The 27,709-nt window shown below is 42.4% G+C and overlaps 1 protein-coding gene across 1 annotated transcript; it reads right to left on the reverse strand.

Moving 5' to 3' along the window:
* Positions 1–22,218: 22,218 nt before the first annotated feature.
* fabp6 (fatty acid binding protein 6, ileal (gastrotropin)) lies at positions 22,219–23,477 on the reverse strand. Its single transcript, XM_084545675.1, has 4 exons — positions 23,396–23,477; positions 23,092–23,267; positions 22,881–22,970; positions 22,219–22,355 (listed from the first exon to the last, which is right to left on the reverse strand). Exons 1-4 carry the CDS (start codon positions 23,460–23,462, stop codon positions 22,305–22,307), a joined length of 384 nt encoding a protein of 127 aa, XP_084401801.1. The 5' UTR covers positions 23,463–23,477; the 3' UTR covers positions 22,219–22,304.
* Between the last annotated feature and the right edge of the window lie 4,232 nt (positions 23,478–27,709).

Here is a 27,709-nt window from a genome sequence, read left to right on the forward strand (position 1 = left end):
AGAAAGCACGTATCATTTGGTGTCGACGAGCAGAGGGGGTTATATCGCTGGGTTCAAGGTTTGATTCTTCCAACTTGTTCACATGCAGCTAACAGCTGAAAAAAACAATTACTTCTCATCGGAGCTGGAGAGTGAATATAAACATGACTCTAAATGAATTATTGCAGCTTTTTGTCCACAGATTTTTCAATTACAAATCTGGGCGTATGAATTGAATGTATTGTGGGCGAGTGAGTAAAGATGCTCTGTCTTTGCTAACTAGCTCTGCTAGCCAGTCGCTCTGTGCTCCTCCCCAACTTAACAGAAAAGTCTAAGTATATTTCCTGGGGTTCCTAGTGCTGTGGTAGTTTGACACAATATAAGACCAAGAGAGGGCCTGTCTTGACCTTTCATCATTGATGAATAATTCTGAATTATACCAGCAAATTTTTCCGGGAGCTGAATCTTGAGAGAAACTGGATTGTACAGCAAGACAACGAGCAGTTCGACAAAAGTATGGTATGGTGGTCATAATGTTACGCCTTTATACTGGTGTAAATATTATGTATTCATCATGCAAATGTGCAAATGTAAAGAAGTTGAACATTTAAAGGCAAATAATCAGTTTTCTCCAGCAGAAATCAGCTGCTAATCAAGTTCTTTTATTTCCCTGAGCCAGGTTTCTCTCTTCCACAACATCTCAGAAATTAGGTTACTGCCGAAAGCCGAGAATAATCTGATTCCTTGAGTAGATGTAAAGTGTGTGACGGAGCAGATCACAGCGGTAATTTCTGTCAGGCTGGCACAGAGGTGATGATTAAGACTGAGGTGTTAACAGGCTGTGGACTGGCCAGACAGTGTGTGTTTGCGTGTCTGTGTCATGGGGGAAGGGAAGTGTTCAACAGCCTAACCCATGGAGGACTCCCGGGTACGCCGTTTGCGCCTGGAAACGCTTCCTCTCCGAACTGACACACACACACACAAACACATTCAGCTGATGAGATGTTTTCTGAAGAGCTCCTCCTCCAGCAGAGGTGGCACAAGCCTTTTAGTAGCTACTTATGACCCTTCATCTGCTACAATACACACTCACACACAGGCTCTAGGCAACAGACCCTCTCCCTCCCTTTTTTATTCAAAGCTTGATTTCTTTTCATCAAGTCTGTCTCTTCGCCTTTTCTCATCTCCACCTTTCTACTCTGTTGGATACTCTTTTGTGTCAAATCCAATCCCTCTTTCCCTCCCAGCCTCTATACCTCTCTCTCTCTCTCTCTCTCTCGCTGATCTTCTTCACATCTTTGTCTTCTTTCCATTATCCTCTCTCCTGCCTCGTCTCTCCTCCTCTTGTTCTATCTCTTTCACCGCTGACTATCTCTCTTACTCCCCCTTTTATTTGCCTCCTTTTCTCAATATCCTCGGTTTTCTTAAGTCTTCCCCTCGCTCATTCTCTGTCCCCTATTCTCCGTCCTCTTTACAGCTCTCCTCTGCGCTTGCTCTCTTCTTCTCCTTCTCTTCTCCCCAGTGACCTCTCACCCTCTATTTTCTCCTTGCCGTTCTGTCTCCCCTTTTCTCTTTTCGCAGACCTTTTCTCCTTCACTCTGGGTGTCGAGTCTTTGTGGAGGATCAGCCCCCAGTGGGACATCCAGCGGGAGAAAGGCCTGAAAAACAAACTATGGGACGGACGGAGGAGGGAGGGGAGAAGTGGGATTGAAAGGGAGGAAAGGAGCATGGATGAAGAGGTTTGTGTACAGGACACAGGGCACATGCTCATGCAGACATGTTGGTTGTCTTAGTGTTTTCAGCATTATCTTTAAAAGTATATGGTTTGAACTGACTTTAGAGCATGTGTTTATTTGAAGTCTTTTTCAATAGAATTTCTTTGGAAATTTCTCCAAAATTAGCTTAATTTATAAACATAATTAGTTTTAAAAGCACCACTGGTGATTGGCCTAATTTGACCACATGACTATTTTAAACAACAACAACAACTAACTAATGAAGCACTTACTTTTGGGACCCATAAGGCCCACATAGTCAACTATATACCTACATAGCACATTGTTAATCTGTTGCTAGTGGGGGCCTTTGGGTCCTGAGGGGAGGGGCCTCTGTAGATCATCCCACAGATACTTGATCAGTTTGGGATCTAGTGAATTTGGAGGCCAGGTCAACACCTTGTGCTGTTCTTCATGTTTTTTGAGTCGTTCCTAAACTGTTTTTGTGTGTGTGCCTGTGTCAGGCTGCATCAAGGAGTGTCATTGCTTTGGGGTGGGGGTGCCTGGTCTGGTCTAGGTGGGTGGTACATGTCTAAGTAACATCCACATGAATGAATGCCAGGTCCAAAAGTTTCCCAGCAGAACACTGAATTGTCACAAGATGGTCAATGTTATTCACTTCACCTGTCAGTGGTTTTAATGTTGTGGCTGATCGGTGTAGTTTTAGCTCATGCTCCTCTTTTACTCCAACATGATATCTGGGAACATGTGGACACAGTGTGTTTTATCATGCTGTAAAATACGTGTGCTATATATAATACATTCGCAAAAATACACACAAAACAACTCAGAAACAGACAGCAGATATCAGCGAATGGGGTATGTATACAGTATATCTTATATAAGGTGATAAAATAAGTCAGTAAACAATGAATAATTTCAAAACAGTAAGAATCCAGTCAAACTGATCACTATAAGAGAATGATTATTATAACAGTTTTTTCCCTTTATTTGATGTGCAGAGTACTGATCCACTGACATTTCTATATATATATATGACATGAACATACAGTCATGAAACCAACTCACCAAGCGTTCACTCAAAGGGACGTTATGTGAGCAGGCATTTTCCTTCTATTTGGGTCTAGTGAGCTCGTGGTTACGACATAGGAAGTTGTGCACACAAAATACTTGGTGTCCAAGTCGTAAGTTGTGAGAACATCGTTGCTAGGCACTGCTGGGGTCTAGCGACGCCAAGAAGGCATCCTCAACAGACTCCGGAAGGACCTCAACTGTCTCCTGTGACAGCACTCCTCACTCTTTCCAGCCACCCTACAAAAAGAAGCTCATTCTGTGACCGCGATTCCATTCTTTCCAGCAGCGCCCGAATGCATGAGCCAAAACCGAGCGGCTGAGGTGGAAGAAAGGGGACTGTAATTACTCCAGTCATGGAAACACTAATGAAATTGTCACGGCAAGTCAATTGATTTGGGACAAATTTCTTTTGTGGAGACGAAAGGGAAAAGGGGAAACTAAAGCTGAAACAGAACACAAAACACCAAATATGGTTTTTTATATATTTGATGTCAGCCCTGTACTCAGCTCTAGACCCTTGACAATATAGACGCCCACCAAATGACAGAGTTACATTGGAAATTGCAGACATTACTTCAAAGCTGCAGAAATGACTGTTCTTTCTCCCAGCCCCCCCCCCCCCCCCCCCCCCCCCCCAGCTCCCCCTTTTCAGCCCATTTCTGTCTCTGTACAGGCTCATTGGGTCCTGATTGGAGTGTGACTGTGTGTGTGTGTGCTAGGACATTATTTCACACCCAGCAGCCTTATGTTCTCATCATATCGTCCAAATGGCCGGTGTGAGTCGCAGATTTTGTTCATCTTGTGTGTGTTGAGTGAGCGTGTGCAGTGGGGTGCTCACGTTAGGGGTCGTGCGACGTTCGCTTGAACGCGTCCTTCTCTTTGCATGCGTTCGTATATTTCTTCTAGACTTGTGTGTGTGTGTGTGTTGAGACAACGAAGAATGAATGTAAGGAAGATTGGATAATTCTATTTGCCTCTTTGTTGAGGTGCTGAGGAACCTTACGCTGTAGACTTATTGCTGGAGCTGATGAGAATCATCACATTTTCAGACAATTTGTTCACGAGCACACCAACAGTTGTATGTGACTGCCACACATAGTTGCTTAACGAATGAAAAAAGAGCTTGACTTAAACATTCACCCTTTCTAATGTTTGAAAAGAATTGAGGGAGGGGCTAATGCTGTCTGACCATAAAAAGAACATCAATCCAGATTAAAGCCAGAGAGTGCTGAAGACTCAGGCGATAATTCTCTGTAGGTTAATCACGAAGAGCAATACCATACTTCCATACTGTCACATTTTATATTTTCACATTGCTTTTACTAAAGTATCATTCATATGTTTATTAGCCTCCAGAAACACAGTGTATTTTTGTGACAACTATGGTTTCTGTATTTAATTTATAGTCTCTAAACCCATTATGACCCGAAAGGCTTGACAACATCATCCCTGTTTTTCTGTCAGACTCTGGAAAGCTCCCTCCAGAACTGTTTCACAGACTAAAAGGCACTCATTGACATTACACAACTTGGAGTTTATTATCGGCAGAGCGCCCTAATTTCAGTTTAATTAATTTTTAGCCAAGTGGCAGACGACTTCTGGTGGCCTCTTCTTGCAGGTCATTCAGTAAACCACAAACCACAGAGCAATGTGGGCTGTTAAAGACGGGGAAATGAGCACACATAAACAAAGACTAATTTACCAATCAGAGCTGTGAAGTTTATTTTCTCTGTTTGGTCATCTGGCAAATGAAATCTGACAGCCAGTGAAATTATGTGTGCGCTTTTGAGTGCACTGTGTCTAAACTCATACATGGGTAGTTGACTCCGCTTGCATGAGAGGATGTGCAAATGAATGCAAATGGCTCTGTGTTTGTGTGTTTACGTTCGTGGAGTTTTCTCCAGCCCACCTGAGGTGGTGTGTCATCATCACGGTGCCCTGCTGTAAATTAATGACCACGCTCATCACAGAGAATTTGTGAACACAACAAGATATCAGGGTTGTTCTGTTCTGCATGTGCATTCTTCTGCTTTTATCCAGTCAGCTCGGTGGTCTTGAAATGATTTGAATTGGTATTGGTCTGGTGTTAAAAGCCTGCATGAATCCAAAACACTAATTTTCTCTGATCATATAGGATCATATCATCATCTAGGCAGACTTGTTTTGCTCATAAGCATTAAAACATGAATTATACCATTTCCAGGCATCAAGAAGTTAAACACTGTGTAAGATATTGGATGATTAATCCTTTTTATTACCATCTGGGGTCAACGGAACAAGCTATCTACACATCCTCTAACTGTCACAGATGTTGCAAGGAATAGAAGACCCAAGGCGGGATGAACTACACAAGGTGAATTTAGGCCAAACAAAGAAAAGGTGTAATCCAGCTAAAAGAGAGGGAGGAAAAATCCGAGGCACACGGAATCTGGGAAAACAGGCAGGAGCACAACAAGCAGGTAGCACAACAGATGAATTACAAGGGACAAGGAGAAAGTCAAGGCGATATACACCGATCAGGCATAACATTAACATGTCCTAATATTGTGTAGGTCTCTCTTGTTCCTCCAAAACAGTTGTGACTCATCAGAGAATGGACATGAGCCTTCTGAGGGTGTCCTGTGGTGTCTGGCGACAGAATGTTGTTAGTGGGGGCCTTTGGGTCGTGTAGGTTGAAGTGAGAAAGGTGTCTGGTCTGGTCTAGGTGGGTGGTACATGTCTAAGTAACATCCACTCCGGTCAGTGGTCATAATATCATGCCTGATCGGTGTATTCTACACAAGGGCTGATGTATAACAAGAAACAGGTGAACTTAACAAGAGGAGGAGCACACAGACAAATGACAAAGCAAAACAGGTGAGAGCAATCACAAGGGAGGGAAAAATACAGAGACAGGAAGTATGACTAACTAAAAGGTTGAGTATCTTTTCAAAATAAAACAGGAAACACATGCTGAATTACCAAAAATTCCAAACACACTAAATAATCCAACAGAATAGATCAAGATTCCAGGCATCACAACTCTAACATGTTATTGCCTTATAAAATGACATACACTGAACACCATTTACACTCAATGGTTATATATTGTGAAAGAAATATGTGCATCTTTTGCTGGTAAAGCTAGTTTTTCACAGCCTGCTTGCGTGCTTGATGTTATGGTGGCTTTGCAGCATGGGCAGTGGTCAGTGACTGTCACTACTGCAGACAGTTTGGCCTTATGCCTCTAAATATAGTCCAACGAGCATCAGCATGCTCATGGAACATTGCTCTCCCCTCACCTCGTGTATTGGGGGATTTGCAGCCACATTGAAATCACCCACATCATTTTCATAGATTGAGGAAGCTTTTTCTAACTGCGGAGCAATCTGAACGGGCTTTCATCACGATGAGAGCACAGATTTCATGCTTGAAAACCGGAGCAGCTGAGAGATGCTAAACAGCTCTGGTCTGGTGATAACCATGTAGTGTTTGTGACTGCACGTCGTGCCACTCACATTACAAATAGTGGATCAAATTTAATAATGCTTTCTGCTTTCGGCTGTGCCAATTTTTTAGCTAGAATGCAGCACAAGAGTCAGAAACTATGGAAGACACGATAAGGATATAATAGAGAAAATCATCTGCATCTTAACATTGCTCCATGTTCCTCTTCACCTCAACCTCCACTTCCATCTACATTGCCCTGAGCCATCATTTTACTCTCAGTTACCCTCTTCTCCCTGATCATCTCACCACATCACTCTGTCATCCCCACCCTTCATCCTCCCACCCAACCACCCGCACCCCTCATCATCTTGTTAATGCAACTAACTGTCGCACACTCCACGAGGGACCTCACGTTTTCAGAGGAGGGAGCGGTCACAGCGACACACGCGCTCACATGCAAATCCACGACACACTCCGCATGAGTCCGTAGCGCGGCAAATGTAGCACCATATGGAGAACACTGCATACGAGGAGGTGTCTCTGTGAACCTCTCTGTGGGAGTTTGACCTACAGCAGTGTCACCACCGTACAAAAAAAATAAAATGAAATGCGAGTTCATTGGAGTGTGTGTAAGCATTTGAGATTGTTAAAACTGGTGGAAGAAATAGTGGACAGTGTGTTTGCTGAGCAGGAAGGTTGGGGTGCGTTCAGTGAGGATTTCATCGATATAAATGCAACCTGATTTGTCTCTGAGCATTGCGGTTCTAACCTGTTTACGATTTAGAATTTGTTGCCACATTATCCTCATCCATTTGCTAAGTAGCAAATCCTCTGTGTTTGTCCAGTGCCACAGTGAAGTTCTGTCACGCTAGACATACTGACCGCCACAGACATCCATGCTCTATCCATGCATGCATTAGATCAAAGTCTTAACTTATTGCACAAAAGTTTGTCCACACATTCAAGGCTTTTAAAAGATGAATTCCAATGACTATTAATATGAAAAGTTTTCATCCTAAATTGGAAGAAAATCCACTTACAGTTTTGATTCAATTTTAAACAGCAGGTGTTACATTATGGTTAAAAGTATGATATCACATATGCATTTATACCAGCATCTCCATTTATATTAATTTAGTAGATTAAAATATTTAGCATTTGAGGTAGTTTTTAGTGTCAGTTCTCTCTAAGTTCTTCTTAGAGTCGGTTCTTCTAAGATACTCTCCTATGGACATTTACAGTAATGCTATGGTACTGGTACTATTTTTCCTTCTTATATTTGGTTATGTGTCAATCAGACCCTTAAACATTCTTAAGCATTCTTAGCTTGTGCCAAAGAAATGTTTTTCTTCAAGTACAGACAGTAGTTATGCATAACCATGAGCAGTATACACAGGGTATTTCTCTTCTATCTAACTGAAATGAGCAAAATACATTCAATACATCATACAACTAGAAGGTCCCGGGTTTGAATCCATGGGCCGACTGGGCCTTTCTGTGTGGAGTTTGCATGTTCTCCCTGTGTCTGCGTGGGTTCTCTCCGGGTACTTTGGCTTCCTCCCACCGTCCAAAGACATGCTGGTTAGGTTAATTGGTGATTCTAAATTGGCCGTAGGTGTGAATGTGAGTGTGAATGGCTGTCTGTCTCTCTGTGTTACCCCTGAGATAGACTGGAGACCTGTCCAGGGTGTACCCCAACTCTCGCCCAATGACAGCTGGGATAGGCTCCAGCAGACCCCGCAACCCTTAACAGGAATAAGCGGTTACAGAAGATGAATGAATGAATGAATGAATGAACATCACACAACTTTAGAGCGGTTTGCTATTAATTGGAGTTAGACGAAGAATGAATCTGACCCATGTTTATTTTTGTACTGTATTTGGAAATATAACTATGGCCGCACAGTGGCGAGGTGGTTAGCACTGATGCCTTCGAATCCATGGGCCGACTGGGCCTGGGATAGGCTCCAGCAGACCATGCGACCCTTCACAGGAACAAGCGGTTACAAAAGATGAATGAATGAATGAAATATAACTATACCGTCATACTATTCAACACACATACATTGCACATATGTCTTACTTAAAATTCACAACTGGGGACAAAAGGCTTCTTCTCAAATAAGAAAACAGATTATTGTAAATATATTGTTATGCACTCTCACTAATGACTGATAACATGAAACGCTGACGGTGTTATGTGACTGCTTGATGCTATTAGATGATTGAATCACTAAACGCACACTGAAAGCATAGATTTGTGAACGAGAGTGGAAAAGCAAGCACTGACCTATGTTCACATCATTACATGTGTTGCATCTGCATGCACTACTTGGAGAGAGCGTTCGTGCATTGCTGTATTTCAGTCAATTATTTGTTGCTATAGGCAATTTGTATAAGCGTTTAAAAAGTTAACTAAAAAGATATAAAAGACTCTTACTGTATTTTAGGTTCCAGGCCTGGTGTCCACTCACTACATTGTCTTGTTGTTTGTGTTGAAAACTTTTCATGGAATCTTCATTATACCCCACACTCCACTGCACCTGACTGTCTGCTCAGCTCTGCTGGTCTCCGATATTGCGATGTTGCTAGCCTCGTGCAGGCAACAGGACCAGTTCATGACCTGTACACTTCTAATTATTCTGATAATTGGCTAAGGTTGGCTCTCTCACCAGGCCGGAGTTGATAGCTGAAGATTGCAAAGCGCTGCATGCTGCAGTAAAACTTGGGCTCAAAATGTTTACGCTTGATAAATATTGTGTATGAAAGGGGGTCATTTGAAAGGATGAACATATTAGCTTTGCTACCTGGTTAAATTAAGTTAGGCTGGCTACATTCTGGGTTGCCAGATAGGGCCATTTTCTGCCCAGTTGGTTGGGCAGGGTGAAATAATTCGGGCTAGCTTTTGTGCTATTTGTGTAGATTCCACCCATGTAACTTGTGTCACAGTGAAGCTGTACCTCCTCTCGCAGTGTGGTTCATAGAGGATTTCAAAGCCCAACCTCGACAAGAAATGACTGAAAGCTGCTCAGTTAACCTTTCCTCGATGTGTTCCACCGTTATTGACCCAAAACAATCAATTCGAAAACTGCAGAGATGGAGAAGCAGCTGAAAGTATAAAGCAGAAATACGCTACCACCAAGCGGACCAATCACAGCTCAGTCGGCGTGACGCTACGGCATTAGGGTCTGCGTATGCTTTGTAACCGCTGTAACCATAGCTACGGCGTCAAATTGATGCAGATTGATTGAAGTATAAACCGCCTATTAGTCTGTACAGGTTGTACAGGTATTGTTATTTGATCCCTGCCACCTTCCATTAATTTTAAAAATTGAATTTCAGTGTCTTATAGCACAGTTATACCTCAGAGAGACCTTTAATAGAATATCAAATAAATCCATTTACAGGTTATGAGCCGGGATCTATTGATTTTTATTTTTAATTTTTTTTACCTACACAAGATTTTTATTTAGAGATTAGTTAAACGCAAAATCTCCGAAACACACACACACACACACACACACTCCTTGCTAGAACACGATCATACACTTCTGTTTCATTTGATCCTCTCCTCCTTCCAAATCCCTTTACATTATCGAGTGTGTGGATGTCTGGTGTTTGCGCGTGTGCTCACATTTGGCATATATTAAGGAGATGTTTGTTTGTCTATACATGTGCGCTTTCCCATGCTGTTGTTCTAGATATTAGGATGAAATGAAGTGTGAAATAAGCTTCTCTGTCTCTGGAGTGCTGCCGAGGGAAATCCCCCTCCTCGACTCACAGCACTTGTTTACCATCTATCCCTCCATCTATACGGCCTCCCACCTCGCCACTAAAGCTGGTATTTGATAGTGACAACGTGGGCGTATCATGATGGATATACTACTTATGTATGGGCTCGCTGAAGAGGACGTGGGGATATTACATGGGGATACATGCCTGCCTGTTTGGAAAAGTAGTTATTATGGGATTATTTGCATGGATGAGATTATATACATAGGACATTTCTACACATGCAAAGAAAACAGTGTAAATGTGCGATCAGTTAAATGATCATACAGATTTCCTGGCTAAATTCCACCGCTGACTGTTCTGACTGGTCTGGCGAGTAGAAACCGCACACCATGTCCACGCAGAGGGTTTTGTGTTGATAAGCCATTGAAGATGAGAAATAACAAGTTCTCCAGCCCCATTTCCAAGAAAACGTTGGGACACATGCATCATATCGGTTGTCAGTGCAAGTCTATAGGCTACACTTTTTAAAGTAAATGGTACTGATGTGGTTTATCTACATGTCAGTAAACGGCTTTAACGGGTGTACACACATCATATACACACTGTGATATCAAAAGATTTAGAGAATGTAGAGAAAATTCTGTATGAAGGGACACTATTGTGCAACGTTTTAGCAGGATATGGGAGCAGGACACGTACAAGGAGGCACGGTAGGATGAAATAATTCACTTTAATCTGACTCACTGTGATGAACAAAAAGCACTCAAGTCTGGGCAGGTAATCCAAAGTTCAAGCAAAAGGAAAATAAGTCGAAACACAGAGAACCAGGGAACACAAGGACATAACTAGAAACTGTGAGGGAAGAACAATCAAGAGGGAAATATGCAAGCAAAACCTCCGTATGAAAAATGTGAACTTGTGACCTCAGCATTATTGAGGGGGAGAGGGTAAGGCCTTGCTTGATTTTAGGAACCCTCTCCCACATGAGTCCAGACAGTGGTGGTGGTGATGATGAGAAGAAGACAATGCTGGAGATCTGGATGGGATGAGGAGCGGACTGATGATCTCAGCTCTCGGTACGAAATGATAGTTGACAACAGCGGAGGAGAACATATTTAAAGTTTCAATGGTTTTCAATGATTGGCTGATTGAGACTGGGGACGAATCTTAAGAGAAAGGCCAGAACTCCCGGTTTCACAGCTGATTTGAGAATTAGAGAAGCGGGAAGAGAGACGGAGAATCGCAAATGGCCGAGGATAAAGCTGGAGTCTAAACGCGGAATTTCTGTTTGACAGTTGCACTTCAAAACGAGGGCTCACCAGTTTACAGCAGGGAAAGCATTTTGAGAATTGACAGCACTTCAGATTACAATTTCCAGCCTGTCTGTGGTAATGTGTGGAGTGGATTACATTTTTAATCCCCAACCATGCTCCTGAGGGCAGGTCCTCCAAGCCAACACTGGATCTCCATTAGTCGAAGTCTCCAGAGGACCGTTTGGGCCTCACCTTGCCCCAAGGCTCTGCTCCAGTTTTCATTTATTGTCAGAGGCCAGACAAAGACACTTGTCAGCATCCGCATTCACCCAATCTCACACACACAAACAGAGACACACACAAAGCACAGGCTCATTCAAACACACACTCTCAGAAGTAGGTGGGAGGTAGTGATCACTGTGTCTTTAAAAAAACTGCTTTTAAAAAATCCCCAACACCCCCCTCCCCCCAAAAATGCTCGTCTTTTTAATTGCAATGTATTTTTAAGTAATAATAATATCCATGATGCTGCAATCAAAATGTCACCTGCCAACAAGCCCACGCCTGGCACATTTTTCTCAAGCAACTGTAGAATTCGCATGCATGCTAATGAACACACCGTGCAGATGTGAAATGACAAGGCTGCAAATAATTAATTTCCACTGTGATGCACAATTTCTAAAGTCAATCTGCTGCTGATACATTTATGAACATCAGACACAGCAAATTTAAAATCCCAGTGACTCACACTTTTCTCCCATGTCTTTGTTTCCTCACCCCTCGTTCTCTCCTCCTCCTCCTCCTCCTCCTTCTCTCCAGCTGTTAAACCAATTAAATGCTCACAGAGGGTAGACTGCCCACTCTCCTGTTGAGAAAAATACATGCAATAAAAGCCTGCTCTGTGCAGAGCCATTGTGCACCAGCAAGGCCGCCATCTTTAATTATGGCCTACGCCCCCACCCTTCTCCTGGCTGAATAGGAGTGGGCTGTAGGTACAGACAGCCACTGGCACTGGATCAGGTTTATGTGTTTTGTGTTGAGCGAGTGGCTAAAAAGAGGTGAGCTGGTGGATGGTGCTGATCGTGGACCAGCTCAGGGGTCAGGTTGCATCACAGAAGCGTGAAATAGTTTTTGTCGGGTTAGAAACTTGGGTTTTTTAAGTTTTTCAGAGGAAGAGAAAGAGATGGTTAAAGAGAAGAGGCAAAAGTATAATGTAAAGATATAATCTGCCTATATACAGTACATAGCCTGGTTACACCAATAGAACCCACAAAACCGAGTTAAGATGTGTTTTGGAAAGTGATAGTGTGTGTGGGTAAGTGGGAATGAAATAGAGAGAATGGATGTAAGAAATGGAGACTAGGTTTTTAGTTTACAGACCAGCAAGAAAAACGAAAGGGCATCAGCAAAACCTTGGGGCAGGAGAGAGTAGCTTTCAGAAAAAAATGGGAAGACGTGGTGATGGTGGTGGTGGAGTCTAAATGAGCGATAATATCAGAAAGAGAAAGGAAAATGGGGGCGTACAAGGACCCCTGCCCCTCCCGGTGCCCTGTGCCTTGAGGGGGGGACCCAGGCCAGGTCTGGGGAATGCGAGGCATGGAGGGGGGGACAAAGCAGACTACTGTCCCCCAGAGAGAGGCCTTGTTCTGGGCTGGGGCGGTGGGGGGGTTATAAGAAGTCAGACGTTCAGAGTATGAATGGATATGAATGGATGTCTGACTGGCTGTATGGATGGATGCTGGGTCCCTGGCTTGCAGGCTTGCCAGGCTACTTGCCCACAGAGCAGACATGTAAAGGAACCAGGGCAGGTCTGGGGAATGTGAGGCATGATATGGGAACAAAGCCGACTACTGTCCCCCGCTGAGAGGCCCTGTCTTAGGCCACAGGGCACGAGGAGCAAGCTTGTATGGCGGGATGGTTGAGTGACTGGCTGGCTTGCTGGATGACAGTTGTACCATGCACATGCCAACATCTACCTATTTTACAGAATCTAACTGCTGGATGAATTAACAGATGATGTGATGTTCTCAAATCAGAGGCAAGGTGTGATCTAAGCACCGCGTCACCAGAACACTTCTAAATGTGGTCTGAGTGACTGGATCACATTGTGGTTTAACGTGACAATTTAACACCACATTGTCATGTTTTCCCAGTTTATTTTGAAATCACGTACAGCCCGTGTCCATGGTTGTGTTAATCCCACTAGTTTATTGTGTCACATGTGAATCTCCCACTTTCAGATTGTCTTTGTCATTTTAATTCTGTTAGTAGTTATGACCCTTGCAAGTCTAAAGTTTAAAGAAGTTATTATAAGTTCACAAACAAGACCACACCCCATATCATTCTATTTCCCGCACTTACCTATAAAGGTGTGTCTTAACTGTCCCCCTCTCCGTTTGCCTAATTTCTCAACCTCCACCCTCCTCATCCCTCTTTCATCTTTCATTACAGGAACCTGGGGGACAAGATATGGACTCACCTTAAGTCTCACTCCCTGCGCTCCTCTGCGTCTGAAAACCATCATCCTTCTACACATTCCACCCTTCCTCATCCCATCCCTTTGACCCCTCTCATCTCTCGATCCATTTCCCTCACATCCTGTCTACCATTAAACCTCCTAGCATCAATTATGGTGTGGTCTTTGTTAGTGAACTGTTCCTTGTGTAGAAAAAAGTCACTCCTCTCACCGGTATTTTGGTTTTAACTCCTGCTTGCTCCTCATCTCGGGTTTGCTCCATGTATGACTCTGAAGTGGGTGGTTTACAAACCCACTTGCAGCACAAAGAGGAACAGAATCGGTGCAGAGTTTAACCGTTTAAATAGGCAGCCACAAGCGGGCAAACATCACAGGCAAATGAAGCGTGACAGTTTTTAACCTGTGTGATTTCTTTATTCTCTGCTCTTTTCCTCTGTACTTGATTTCACATACCTTACTCCTTTTTTTCCGCTGCTGCACTGCATAGCTGTGCAGTACAGAGCAGTGAGTGGACTGGCAGGAAGGATAGCGATTGTGCCGAGGACAATAGAGTGCACTGTGCAAGTGTTCTATTCAGTCATGTATGTGCCGTTGTCAGCCTTACATTGACTTTCAGCACTTTACTGAGGTCTTGCATTCATTTCATTCATTTCTCACTCCATACACTAAAGCCCTGCATTCATTTTTAGGCTTTCATCACAGGCATTAACACAGGGGACTTTGACATGAAGAGCTGGGCCTGTAGTTGCAATAAACAGTAAATCAACTGTGGCACATTGTTTGTACAATTTCTTCTTCTACTACTACTTTTTTTGGTGTTTACAACTTTTCACGCAAGTCCACGGCTACTACTTTTCCTCTGTTTACTACAATTCACATCATGATCTCTACCACCACCTCACGCTACAGTGCTTCAGAGTTTATGAACTCCAGTTTATGAAAGTGTTTCTAATTCACAGTTTCTTTCTTTCTTTCTTTTTTTTGGAACATTTGCTGTACATTTATTAATTATGCAGTGTCCCCTGTTTCAACACTCCCTCACCTCACACCCCATCCACACATTAGATGTCCTCAGACTCTCTTCCTGGTTCCAGTCACATGGCGATCGTGCCCGCCTGTACCCGATTCGAGAGTCAAACCATAGTTTTTATGTCAGACAGTTTTTGTAATACCCGTTCTTTGGAATATTATTAGCTTGAGAGAGTAGTCCTTATGTTTTGGGTCTTTGGTTTAGGAAAATTACAAGAAATAATCACACACAGCAGCATATTGCCAGTGTTTCAGACAGTCTGGCAAGCACTTTATTTGAAGCATACTAACACACTTACTTACAGTGCTTGTGGATACAGAAGAACATTTTGGCATGTTCTAGAAACTGTGTTTTCACCTTGTAGTGTTTATGCAGTTTGACAAAGTGATGCAGAAGAAATGAAAGACAGGCTGCATTTCCATGTTCGCTTTGCTCATGTTAGTGTTCAAATGAGTAGTACAGTTAATGTGTAGGTTGCAAACATCTCGTAGATAGGGGCATGAGTATTGCAATTTGTGGAGGAGTTGATTGTCATGCAACAGCCACAATGAACAATAACGGAATATTGAGAGAAAAGCACGGGAGTCCTTGACACACACTGTAGAAACATGCTGTAGAAAATGCATGCAATTAATGCTCAACTGCCGCGTGCTATACAGAACTTATTGGTCTCCTTCATGCAGTGGGCCACACCACCTTTCACCAGGACAGGAGAAATTCAAGCAAACTGACAGTGTTACCATGGTTATTTCAGGTAAAACCCAGTTATTAATGCCTAAGGTGCCAATCACATTATGGTATGTCACCCTTTCATTATCCTACTGTGAGCATTTTCTCTCTCTGGCTATTGCTAGTTTTTCATTATTGTCTCAATCTCTCACTCATCCCCACTAAATCACTTTCGTTTTTGTCTCTGTATCTCTTTATTCAGTGCATTCTCTAAAGCACCGTGATTTGAGCTGCCTCGACTGAAATTGGAGCAGGGGACAGATGGAGCTTCTTCAATCATAGCAAAGAGAAAAACAGGTTTTTCAGCATTTTAAAGTAATTGGAGGGAAAACACTAGCATTTCTGGGTCTAATAATGCCCAGATACAAAGAAAGCTTCTGCCTGCACAGAATCAAATTCTGCAAACCGGCATATAAAGTCGGGTAAAATGAGTTGTTTATTGTGCTAGTACTGGATCCAGTCATAGCTGTAAGGTGATGGTGATGACACCAGGTGTTAACAAGGGTCCAGACAACGCAAAAGTACTGTAAGTATACAAAGCAGACAACATTAAGTGCCAAGACAAAAGAAAACAGGTGTAAAATAGCACACAATACAATACAAAGTCTAGTAAGATAACAAGTGCACAAACAACCTAGCATTCATGTGGATGCTACTTAGACATGTACCACCCACCTAGACCAGACCAGGCACCCCCACCCCATAGCAATGACACTCCTTGATGGCAGCAGCCATCCCCAGCAGGATGCAGCCGGACGCAGACACACACACAAACATAAAGAACAGCACAAGGTGTTGACCTGGCCTCCAAATTCACTAGATCCCAAACTGATCAAGTATCTGTGGGATGATCCACAGAGGCCCCTCCCCTCAACCCATAGGACCCAAAGGCCCCCACTAACAACATTCTGTTGCCAGACACCACAGGACACCCTCAGAAGGCCCATGTCCATTCTCTGATGAGTCACAACTGTTTTGGAGGCACAAGGAAGACCTACACAATATTAGGAAGATGGTCATAATGTTACGCCTGATCGGTGTATCCAAGCAGATGCTATCGAGCCTGTTTCTCATGTTTGTTACAACTTAATTGTGAATTCTTCAAGGTGAATCTGTGACAATATGAAACTAATCTTACAAGAAGATAGGTGTATCCATGAAAATAAAAAATAAAAACACAAGAAGCGCAATGTATTTTACAATTTCCTCAATTGCTAAGGCACATTTCTCAAAACCCTCAATCTTTTCCTCAAAGCAGTAAACACAATTTCCAAACAGCCTCTGACTCCGGCAAATAAACAATCTCAGTTTTGTCATGGCACAGAAAATAAAAAAAAAAAACTTTTTGAGGTTTCATCACAAAACAAACAACAAAAAAACATTTTAAAATGGAAAACACAATGCTATGGGTAGTTGCGTTCAGAAAAGAAACATCACAACTCAGTAACACAATTTAGATATTGCAGATTGTAAGTGCTGTACTATTTAATGTCTATGGGTTCAGTGCTTGCATAAAATCACAATGCAGTATTGCATATTACAGTACACTGAACGTCTTTTAATGAATCCTTCCTCAGAGAGAATTCATTGAGAATCTGGATCACGTCTTTTTTCTGTCTCAGGCCCAAAGAAAGGCTTTGACCTGATCTTTGATCCTTCCTCAAAGGGGACTCTGTACATTAGACTTGCTATGTGCACACTCTGTTACATTAAAGGACACTGTCAATGGTGGAAAGTCTGTCAATGGTCCCTTCAAATTAGATATTGTCTTCAACAACTCATCTTGCCTTTGAGGAGAGCTTTGGAGAATCTGCTGAGATCGGCTCCTGCTTCCTTCCTCCTTCATTGTCGTTCCATGAACAAGATCATGGTCTATCACAGAAGGTCAAACTTAATCTAAAATTACAGTACTGTGCTCATCCTTTCCTCGCTGTCCTCATCCTCCTCATCCACCATCTGCACATGCACTCTCCATCCCCATTGTCTCAGATTGTTTCCATGCATTGCTGTTATCATTCAGCTCACCTGTGCTGCAAGTGCAATCTGAATCCGCTTGTACTGTTTTCATCTCATCAGTAGTGTTTAATTTCTGCCCAATGTAGTCACCATTACAAATGCCTCACAGTGCAAAATGCAATTTAAAGAGAGGGGATGTCTTTAAAGTTGCGCAGAAATAGTAAATGTGATGTACAAATTGTGTGTAATTGGATGGAAAAAAGGTTTTGCCAAGAGACTGATTGGTTCAGTAAATACCTAGGTGCAGGACACTGAGCATCTAGTTCAGAGAATACAGTTTAGAGTTTTAGCAGTCCAGGAAAAAATCTGAGAAAAGTCCTAAGAAGGAAATTGAGGTGGGTGGCTACTGCTCTAACCAAGACTATACTCTTTCTTGAAGATTTGTAGAGATTGCTGAAGACAAGATGCTTATACAAGTCAATTTATGCAATTCACACATGTGTTTTTTTGAATAGCTATGATAAATGACTAATCCATTTTGGTATTGAGGACTTCTTGTTCTGGTGTTACAGACCATAGAAGTTGTAGATAAATAATGAATCGGTTTAGTTTCGATGAGAGTGATGGGATGTTACGTGAACAAGCAAGGCAGTATACCCATGTATGCTGCTGGTAGACCTGCACAGCGCTCTAGGATGAGTTTGAACAACCCAAACCCAATGAGACAGAAGACATTTTAAGCCAAGAGCCTGGCAAATGTGTCCAAAGAACGGGTCCAAAAAAATCAGGGAGTCAACTGAGAACACAGGAAAATAATCCACCAACGTGAAGCTATTTTGGGGGATCTCTTTGTTGAACAGCAACTGTTCAATGAAGATATGTTGTTAGCTTATAAAGAAGGGCATGTCAAACCCAGACTCCATTTACTAAAGTACTATACAGTACAAATTTGGGGTAGTTTGTCTTCAGAGCTAAATTGTAGGTGGACCTACTGAACCTTTCTCTTTTATATGACAGCTGCAGTTAGTAGTTTCTGCGCAGGTTCATTGCAGGATTACCCTGAAGAACTGTATGTAAGAACCAAAAGTCTGAATCAGTCATGCTGGACATAAAACAGACTTTATCCTGCCAGCTCACTGGAACTTAGTCTGCGTAATGTCAGATTTGGCCCATGAATAGAGTAGGTATAAGTCCGGAGAATTCACAGTTAGCAGATGAGCGTGCCTTTGTTGATAATGTTGCCGACGGTGGTGGAAGTGGATTGTGTGGCACTGACCTTGACAGTGCATTCTTTGGCCTCGTTCCCTGAATATGTTGGACGAGTAACTGCACATGAATATGTAAACATGTGAAAAGTCCTGTCAGCATTAGGTTAGCATTAGCACTACTTTGGCCTTATTAACCACTGCACAATATAGCTTCCATTGTCCATAGCTTCTTAGCCTATGCAAGTATGCATTTGTCGAGGAGTGGAGTTCACACAACAGTTTGCTAGGTGGTTGGATGGACACATTTTGACTCGTGGTAGTTGAAAGTGCTAAAACTGCATTCTACCACCCTTGAAATAAAAAAAAAAGTGTAAATCTGCAAATGTGCCGTATACCATCAACAACAAGTTGTTAAAGCAGTTAAACTATGGAAACACAAGAGTGGTAGTTGGATGGTAAGTTTCACATAGTGTCTTGGCTCTGAATGTACTTGCAGATGCAGATGACAAAAACAGAAAGAGAAACACAACATGGAGACGTTAACAAGCCACTTTCTCTCCACTTCTGGTTGCAGAGATGGAGGCCTATCCGAAAGAGGCAGAATGGCCAATCAGAAACAGTAGCCTTGGAAATAGCCAATTAGGCCTGTTTGTCTGCGAGGACAAAGGAAGTGATATTGCAGAGTGATTGCGCCAGTGCCGAGCTACACAAACATGCTCAAATGACACCTTGCTTGTTGCCTTCCAACCCTAATTTTGCAGGAGTGTGAGATCTTGATTGCATCTGTGCCGGCAAGAGAGGACGTCTCATTATTACACCAAAACAATCGCCACCTCAGAGGCAAAAAACAGAGATTCTGTTTTCATTAGGGAGCTATTGAGTCACCAGCTCTCGAGTCAAGGCCAGCACACACACGCACTCAGCCTCTAGTCTGGCAATTTTATTCAAAAGATTTCTACCTTACACCAGTCCACTTAATGAAGCTGTAAATTTAGAGACATGAGGGCCTTTACAGTGGTCCTCTGAGAGCTGCTACAATGATCCTGGGACTGAGCTGGTTAATTAACTGATTGTTTGCTTGGCTGGGAGCCACGGAGAAATGGGCTAGATGTGGAGAAAGACAAGGAGGAGAGGAAAAGGGAGAACGTGAGGGGAGAAGACAGAAGAGAGTGGGAGGACAGGCGTGAAAAGAGAAAGAGAGGACAGAACAGGAACAGTGAGCATGGGAAAAGATAGAACGCGTAAGGAAGTAGGAGGAAGAGAAGAGGCTGGTAGAGAGGAAGGGATGACAAGTCCATTGCCCTTCAGTGATATCCAGCTATGGGCAGAGACAGCGATTATGGCCACCCATCGCTCCCTCCGCCGCCTACAGGAGCAGCATGTGGGCATAGTGTTGATGATCGTACACTTTCTGCAAAGAGGAAGAGTCCTCTGTTGTCTCCTGTGTGATTGCTCTCACCTGTGCTCCTACGCTTCTCCCCTCATTAGTTTCACCTGTCCCTCGAGTTACTTGTCACTTTGCTTGCTCTGTCACAGGTGTTGCAAGAAAGGGAGGCCCCAAGTGCAAGCGTGAGCAACTCAAAGTCAATTTGTCGATGACATACAAAAATAAAGAACAAAAGGCGCTGCAGAGGTAAGCAGGTAAAATCCAATACACACACACACGCACAAAGGCTGACGGATTAACAAGGCACAGGTAAAACTAATAGTGGTAGGAGCAAAAGACACAACAGGCAAGACAGGTGAGCGCGATCACAGGGCGGGAAAAGACAAAGACAGGAAGTAAAGCCAGCTCAAATGCAACAGGAAAAAACGATTACAAAATAAAAAGGGAAATACAGGGAAACCTCACGACTCTTTCCACTTTCCTGTGTGCACCTGTTGCGTTTATCTGCCGTCCGTTGTGCTTCCTGGTGTTTCCTTGCTCCCCGTGTTTTCGACTCCTTTCATCTCGCCGTGGTGTTTTTGTTTTTCTTGCTGCTTCTGCTGGATTACCTTTTTTGCTTGGACTTTGGTTGGACTGCTTGAATTACCCTGCCTTGTCGTTGCATAATGTTACGACCCGGTTCGAGGGCTGCAAGTGGAGACAGACGACAGAGTTACAAATAAAGGGTTTATTTCATTTTTAAAAAGGCAACAGGTGAAGAGTGGAGATGTCTTCCAATGCCTCTCCAGCCATGCCGGTTTGTGCAGATCAGAAAAACTAAGACCATGAATCACTCAAAGACACTTGGACTGCCACCGCAATGCAGAGGCACGTAACAGTACAAATGTTTCATTAAAGCTCTCTTTCCTGTTCCTGCCTCCTCCTGTGTGGGACCCTACCTCCCTGTTACACATTGTGACATCTGTAGATTCCCTCTCCTACTCCTTTTCACCTGCTTCTCCCACTCTCTCCTCTTGCTCTCGCTGCTAGTCCATTAAATCCGTAATCTGACTTTTGGCCTGTTTATATGCCTTCACTAAACTAGCAATTGCCTCGTGATTGCATCTTGTGTTTGCAGTTGTGCGATACTGATGCGGTGTTTTTAGTGGTTGTTTAGAAAAGGCAAGCACTTTAATTCCTATTCAATTTTTATAGGCAGAGAAATCCGGCCGTTATGGCCTCCATTAGAAGGAGCGTTAAGAGAAACATAGTTTAGGCATTTTGTATAATTGTCCTCAGTCTTTCATATCTGCTTTCTGAAATCTTTGACCACTTTTCCATGCCAAATTCTGTTGGTAGGATAGCATTTAAGGGGTTTTCCTGCATCTACCGACCATTTCAAATGTGCCCACAACATTTCAATACGACTCAAATCTGAGCTTTTCACTTTTCATAACTCTCCATTACTTCTTTTAGAGACATTCCTGGGTGGATTTGCTTGCGTGCTCAGGATCATTATCCTGTTTCAAGGTTCGTGCTGGTTCCACTTCAGTCTATGGTTCAATGACCTCAAATTGTCTTCCACCACTCTTTTATATGATGCAGAACTCATAGTTTATCACCAGCATGCTTCACTGTTACAAGGTTCTCCTCGTGAAAAGCTGTCTTTTGTCAGCACTAAATGTGTCCCATGACTGTTTCCAAACAACTCTACCCTTGGTTTGACACATAATTTCAACAGGTCTTGTCATTGGCTGTTTTGCTCTATGGTTCTTTATGGACAGGAAAGTTTTTTTTTTTTATTGGCACGCCTCCCATGCAGGCAGGTCAAATGTGTGCAATCTCTTACTCATTGTAAATGCATAACTTTTAACAACATCTGAAATCACAGATTCTAACTGTATGAACATGTGATCAGTCAGCTCCTCTTGTAATGTTTGTGTTCTGTACAGCTGAATTTAAACTTCTATCTACATGGCAAGGGAGGATCTTTTTTTTTTGAGTTTCTCATCAGCATTTATAGTCATTTTAAAAGTTGATTAAAAAATGATCAAAAATCACTCTGTCGCATATTTAACTCTTTGCCTCACAGCTGGACTCATATGCCTTTCCCTGACTAAAACAGAACATCAACTCTTGCTTTTTCAAATGAATCACTGACTTAAACTTTTCATTTCTAGAAAGCACGCATCATCCCAGAACACACACAGTAAAAAGCAGAGGCAGACCAAGGTTCATGTTGACATGATTTTAGTTTAAGTTTATTGAAAGCCGTAGCTGAAGTTCTGAAGTCTCCATTGTAACTGTTTAAGAAGTCAAAGGTTAATCAGCAGTTAGATCTTCTTGCTGACTCTCTTCAGGACTACAGAGCCGGCCTGGGAGGTCTGCAGGGAGACAAAAGAAAATGTGCGTTATTTGACCAGGAAATATGCTTTTCCGGTGTCTGGCTGTCTTTTAAAGAACAAGTTTGTTGTGCATGCGAAAGGAAAAAATTAAGAACTTATGACTGTATTAGTGCCACAAACAATAATGGCAAAAATACAGCGCATTTTAAGTTTACTCACACAATACATCACACAGTCTGTCATAATAAATAAAAAAATTGTTAATTCTTTCTGAAAAGCACAAAGTGGAATGAATAGGAACGAACTAAAAAAGGCAATATTGTCTCATATCAGGTTTAAAGGGTTAAACGTGAGGCTGAATAGCCTGTCAAGGTGCATGCTGCAGCGCTTCTCTACATCTCAGACACTTTTTCTTGTTAGCTGTGGTAACTGGTCCAGGTCGCCAGCTGAAAAAATCTGTATATAACTCTGATGACTCTAATGATCCCTGCGGGGAGTTAAGTGTAATGACCTCTGTCATCGCTCAACGTTCCCAGCACTAAAAGCCTAAGTGAGCGTGTTTACCTCGATGAGCTTGCCTCCGCTGATCTCAGTGGTGTGGTGGTAGTTGGGGAAGCTTGTGCTCAGCTTGCTGCCATCCATGACCACAGTGGCCTGTAAAACACACAGGTTATATAACCAGCCAGGGAAGAAGCATTGTGTGATTTTATATTTCAGCTAGTCACCACTGGAGCGTAAAGTTTACAGAAGAAGCTCTGGATTAATTCCTTCCTACCTTGAATTTCTTTCCTCCGATGGTTTCCATGTCACACTCCTTGCCAACGGTGAACTTGTTGCTGACCTTGTGGCCGGCGGGGTAGTGCTGGGTCCAGGTGTAGTTGTCCCCATCCTGGGTGACCTCCGTGACGATCTTGAAGTCACGTCCCTTTGCAATGACGTCGTCGGGGATACCTTAAGTGAGACAGGAGGAGGAATGTGAAGCTACAATAATTCGAGAAAACCAGAAACCAACGGAAGGAGTAAAGGAAGAAAAAAGCATGCGTTATTTGGCTGATTTTAGATTCCATCTGTGTTCTCACCGAGCAACTTGCAGAACTCGTCATATCCCTCCTGGGTCTCGGTTTCCCATTTTCCGGCGAAGGCCATTTCGGTAGTGTTGGTGGGTGGAGGTGAGAGAGCAGAGATGATGAACCAAGCTACTAGAGATGCAAGGTACTGAGGCTAAGACTGTACCCTGCTTATATACTGTACATCTCTCGCCACCTCCCTTTTTGGCATGCCATGACACAAGAGAGCAATTACAACTGAGGATGATGAGTACAACAGGCTACAAAGGAGAGGGCAATAAACCGCAGAAATGGGAGTATACCGAGTTCACAGGCAGCGAGTAAAATGCTGATCAGGGTGACCTGCGAGCTCACCTCTAGGTCAGTGAACTCTCCCGCAATGGCTTTATGGTTACACCCTCCACTTTTACGGCTACTCAAAAAACAAATAAAGAGCTTTGTTTTAAAATACTATCCCTCATTTGAAGTATTTTATTATCTCTAAAATGGAAATAATTAAGCGTGTAAAAGGGTCATCACACTCTTATCATCTCATACAAGGACTTTATTCATGGTCTGGCATTGAAAAAGCTCCAGAATATGATGAAATTTGGAACCATATCAGTCCTTTACAGGGCGCGTAATTATTTTGTTAGTCTAAAAGCAAAACACAATTCAAAAGCTTGATTATGAACTTTTATTTATTTTTTTTTTACAGGATAATTTACAAATGTAATGTAAATCTAAATGCATTTTAATGTGTTCTTGTTCTCTGGTAGAGGGGCCCTTTGAGAAAACGCAGCTTAAGTGGTATCGGTTAGCTTGTCTTTAAAGAGGGAAAGTATGACAAGGTTTTTTTTTTTTTTTTTTTACTAAAATCAGTCGTCAACAAAATCCAATAAAAAGACCAAAACCTCTATGTATCACCTCTCCATATTACCCCACACCTATACACTGTCTTTTGCATTCTTCCCCTTCACCCATGGCTTCCTGCTTAAGATGGAGGAGCTGGGCACTGAAGACGTGAAAAGGAATAAGTAGTGCTTTCGCTGAAAACTGTTGGCAGCCTTTTTTTTGTGACTTCCACATTTTAGAGTACCAGTGTGGAACTTCCTGTTTATAAAACAACCCAATCACCCAGTGTAACAAGACGGCCTCTTCCGCTTTGGGACAATAATCTGGGGCATATAACAGATTTGTGATCCATTAAACTCGATCCATTCACTGTTGGCTTTGGGGTTTTAATGGGACAAGTGCAGACGTTGGACATTTATAGAAAGGTTGTATATTTAGATTACAACATTACGAGCATAACAATAAGCCGTGTCAGACTTCTAGGATTGATATGATTGAATAGGGGCCCAGTAGAAGAGAATCTGTGATTGTTGAACTGTTGATTGAGATGTTGTTTTGTTAACTTTCCAAAAACCTATAAATAATACAGAAAGTGTACGAGCCCTAAGCAGACAAAAGCAATTTGTAGATTGAAGCAATACTATTCCCTACAGATAACTGAATTGCTTGTGACAGATGTGTTGCGGGAAAGTAAAATAAAGAACAGCAAACCGGTGATGAAAACAACCTTTAAGAAAAAAAGTACACGGCCACACTGTTACCACAAATGCAATAAAATGTTGCTTGTACACATCAGTGGGTGAAAATTGTCCATTAAGGCGACTATATGACTAAAGCACCTCGGGCTTTCAATTTTGACAAACTGTGAATAGGTAAAAGCTTTTCATGCTGCACTTAACTTCGATCTCGCACAATGCAGCCATTTTCAGAGAGCCCTGATAGCATTTCTAAACCATGAAAAGTCAACATGGCCTTGGAGCTCTTTATAGATACATAAAACATCATATTGGCCAACATCCTATAAAAGACACCCACTATCTCTTTCGTTCAGTTTTACTGTGTCTGTCTGCCCTTCCTCACTCTCGCACATGCTCACTCAGAGGCTGGTACGCCGGAGTGCGCGGATGCCGTTAAAAAAACACTTTTCTCATCAGATTTAACTTACTGTCCGCCCATTCTGCAGAATCTTTAGAATTTTACATCAGCTGAGCTAACTGTGTGGTACAGAGTCACATGACGTGTGCACATGGCCGAGCAGAACGCGTTTGACGACGCCGCATTCAAACTTGGCTTCAGTTTTAGGGAGCTGTCTTGCGTTGTTTTCTCTTGTGTACACGTAAACCCAACTAAGGAGGAAGCATTCTCAAGCTCTTTCCTCAGCATGGGTCATTCATGCTGATAAACTTTCTCATTTAAAACAGTAGCATCTGTACTTCCGTAGTGGCATAAGCAGGCTTTACCATAAAACAGGCTTCACCAACAACAACAGTAGTGATCTTTACAAATGCATAAATAACAAACAGTTTTATTCAGTGATATTCTGAACGGGCCATTGTGCAGAATCCATCCAATATTTTGTCATTTACACTGTACTTCACTGTAAGTTTTGACACAGTCAGTAGTTGCTTAGTTGTCAGTGAGGCCAGATTGGAAGGTTTCTGGGCCAAGTACGCAGTTTCAAAATTTATTTTGCGAAAAAGTAGAGATGTGTAGGCAAACAAAATTTGGGCTAGTTTGGGATTACTTTGACATTTTTTCAAATGACTTTTTGATGCTCATTTGAAAGAGCGGCCTCTTTCTAAAGAGTAGTTCCAAAGGCTCATCACTGGACTACGTGACATTATCACATGGCTTCCTAGTGCCTAGATGTGAGCAGCTGTGGTGGTTGGGTGCTACTGCATGATTTCCATGCTTCAACTGCACGGTTTTTATATGATAGACTACACTAATGTAACGAATCAGGGTGGTCAAAGTACTAAACTAGACAATCTAATATTCTGGGTGGTTTTGTGTGTGTTTTGGTGTTTTTTGATCAGCCTTTGAGCTTGAAAACATCAGCTGTGGCAACACTGTGCACAGTATGTGTCAGCCCTTTGCAGCAGCTTGACTCTCTCCTACTATCTGTGCTAGCATACACTGTATTTCAGTACAGCCAAATTCCCAATAATGCTCTTCTCATTTATATGTTCCCCTCTGTTGTCAGACAACAGAACGGGTTTGAAATAGTGAGTGAAATGAGCCTATGAGCACTCCACACTAGCCAGCGGTAACTTCCAAGCCATTTCAAGTCTGCTGCTCTGCGCCGATAAAATCTTGATTTAATAACCTCATTGTCATCTGATGAAATACACACGGATTAAAGACAACGGCTCAGCTGTGATTCCGGCTATATTTATAAGTGATCACTCAGAAAGAAAGTTAGAAGGAACAGAACGTTTCACACATCTGGAGTTATGTCGGCATCAAACAAAGGCATTGAGACGGCTCATTTCGAGCTGGGCTACAGCCAAGGATGTAGATATGAATAAACAATCCGTGCTGCATTTTAACCCTAACCCCTGAAATACACATTATGGGAAATGTAAGACTGTGAACTTTTCAGAAATGTATACGTCATAAGCTCTTTTGACGGGATATTGCCGCGTTTCCTCTATGGTTCTTTGATCACAATTAGTTTAAGATAACTTGTGATAGACAGTGACAGACTGCAAAGTATTTTTTTTTTTTAAAAGTGTCAATTTAAATGGACAACTTGTCAGATTGTGCTGTGAAGCATATCATTTTAAAAAGTTCATAACACTTGTAATCTAGGGACATGTTGCAATTGTCATGCTTCTCCTTCAACCTGAATGAGTCATTTTGTTGAGCAGCCCAGGAAAAAAATAATTCTTTCAGTTTACTGTTGAGGATTTGTCTCAGGGTCAAACTTAATCTCGATTATAGTGAATAGTGAGCAAAGTACAGTTTTCGCTTGAGTTTATTGTCAGTGTTATAACCGCGTGGTTACATTTTAATAGCCGAGCTGCAAATTAAACTTTTGCTGAAAGTTTTCCTCCTGATCTCTAATTTCCCAGGGCATGAATCCAACTGGATAATAAGTAACTTGGATTGCTGGCATTTACCTAACGCCCGCTCACATGCGGATGAGGTCATGCGTTACTTCAGCCACTCTGCTTGTTTTATGATAGTCATCTTTCTGTACATGTGAAGGAGTGGAGAAATAAAGATGGTTTAGAGCTGACGATGAACACGAGAAAGACAAAACAACTATATGAACAAGTAGTTAACAAAGAACAAGGGGGGAAGGAAGAAAAGATTCCAAAGAAAGATACATATAGATAGATTCCTTTTATCTACAGCTATAAAGAGGGGATTTGCGATGGAGGAATTAAAGGAGGGAAAGCCTTGATATGCAAATGAAGCTGCTGCTAATCAAAGCAATAAGATTAGCCTTCCAAATTGAGATGAAGAAAGGCTCCATTATCTGGGCCG

This window comes from Chelon labrosus (genome assembly GCF_963514085.1).
Source record: "Chelon labrosus genome assembly, chromosome: 6".
NCBI lineage: Eukaryota > Metazoa > Chordata > Actinopteri > Mugiliformes > Mugilidae > Chelon > Chelon labrosus.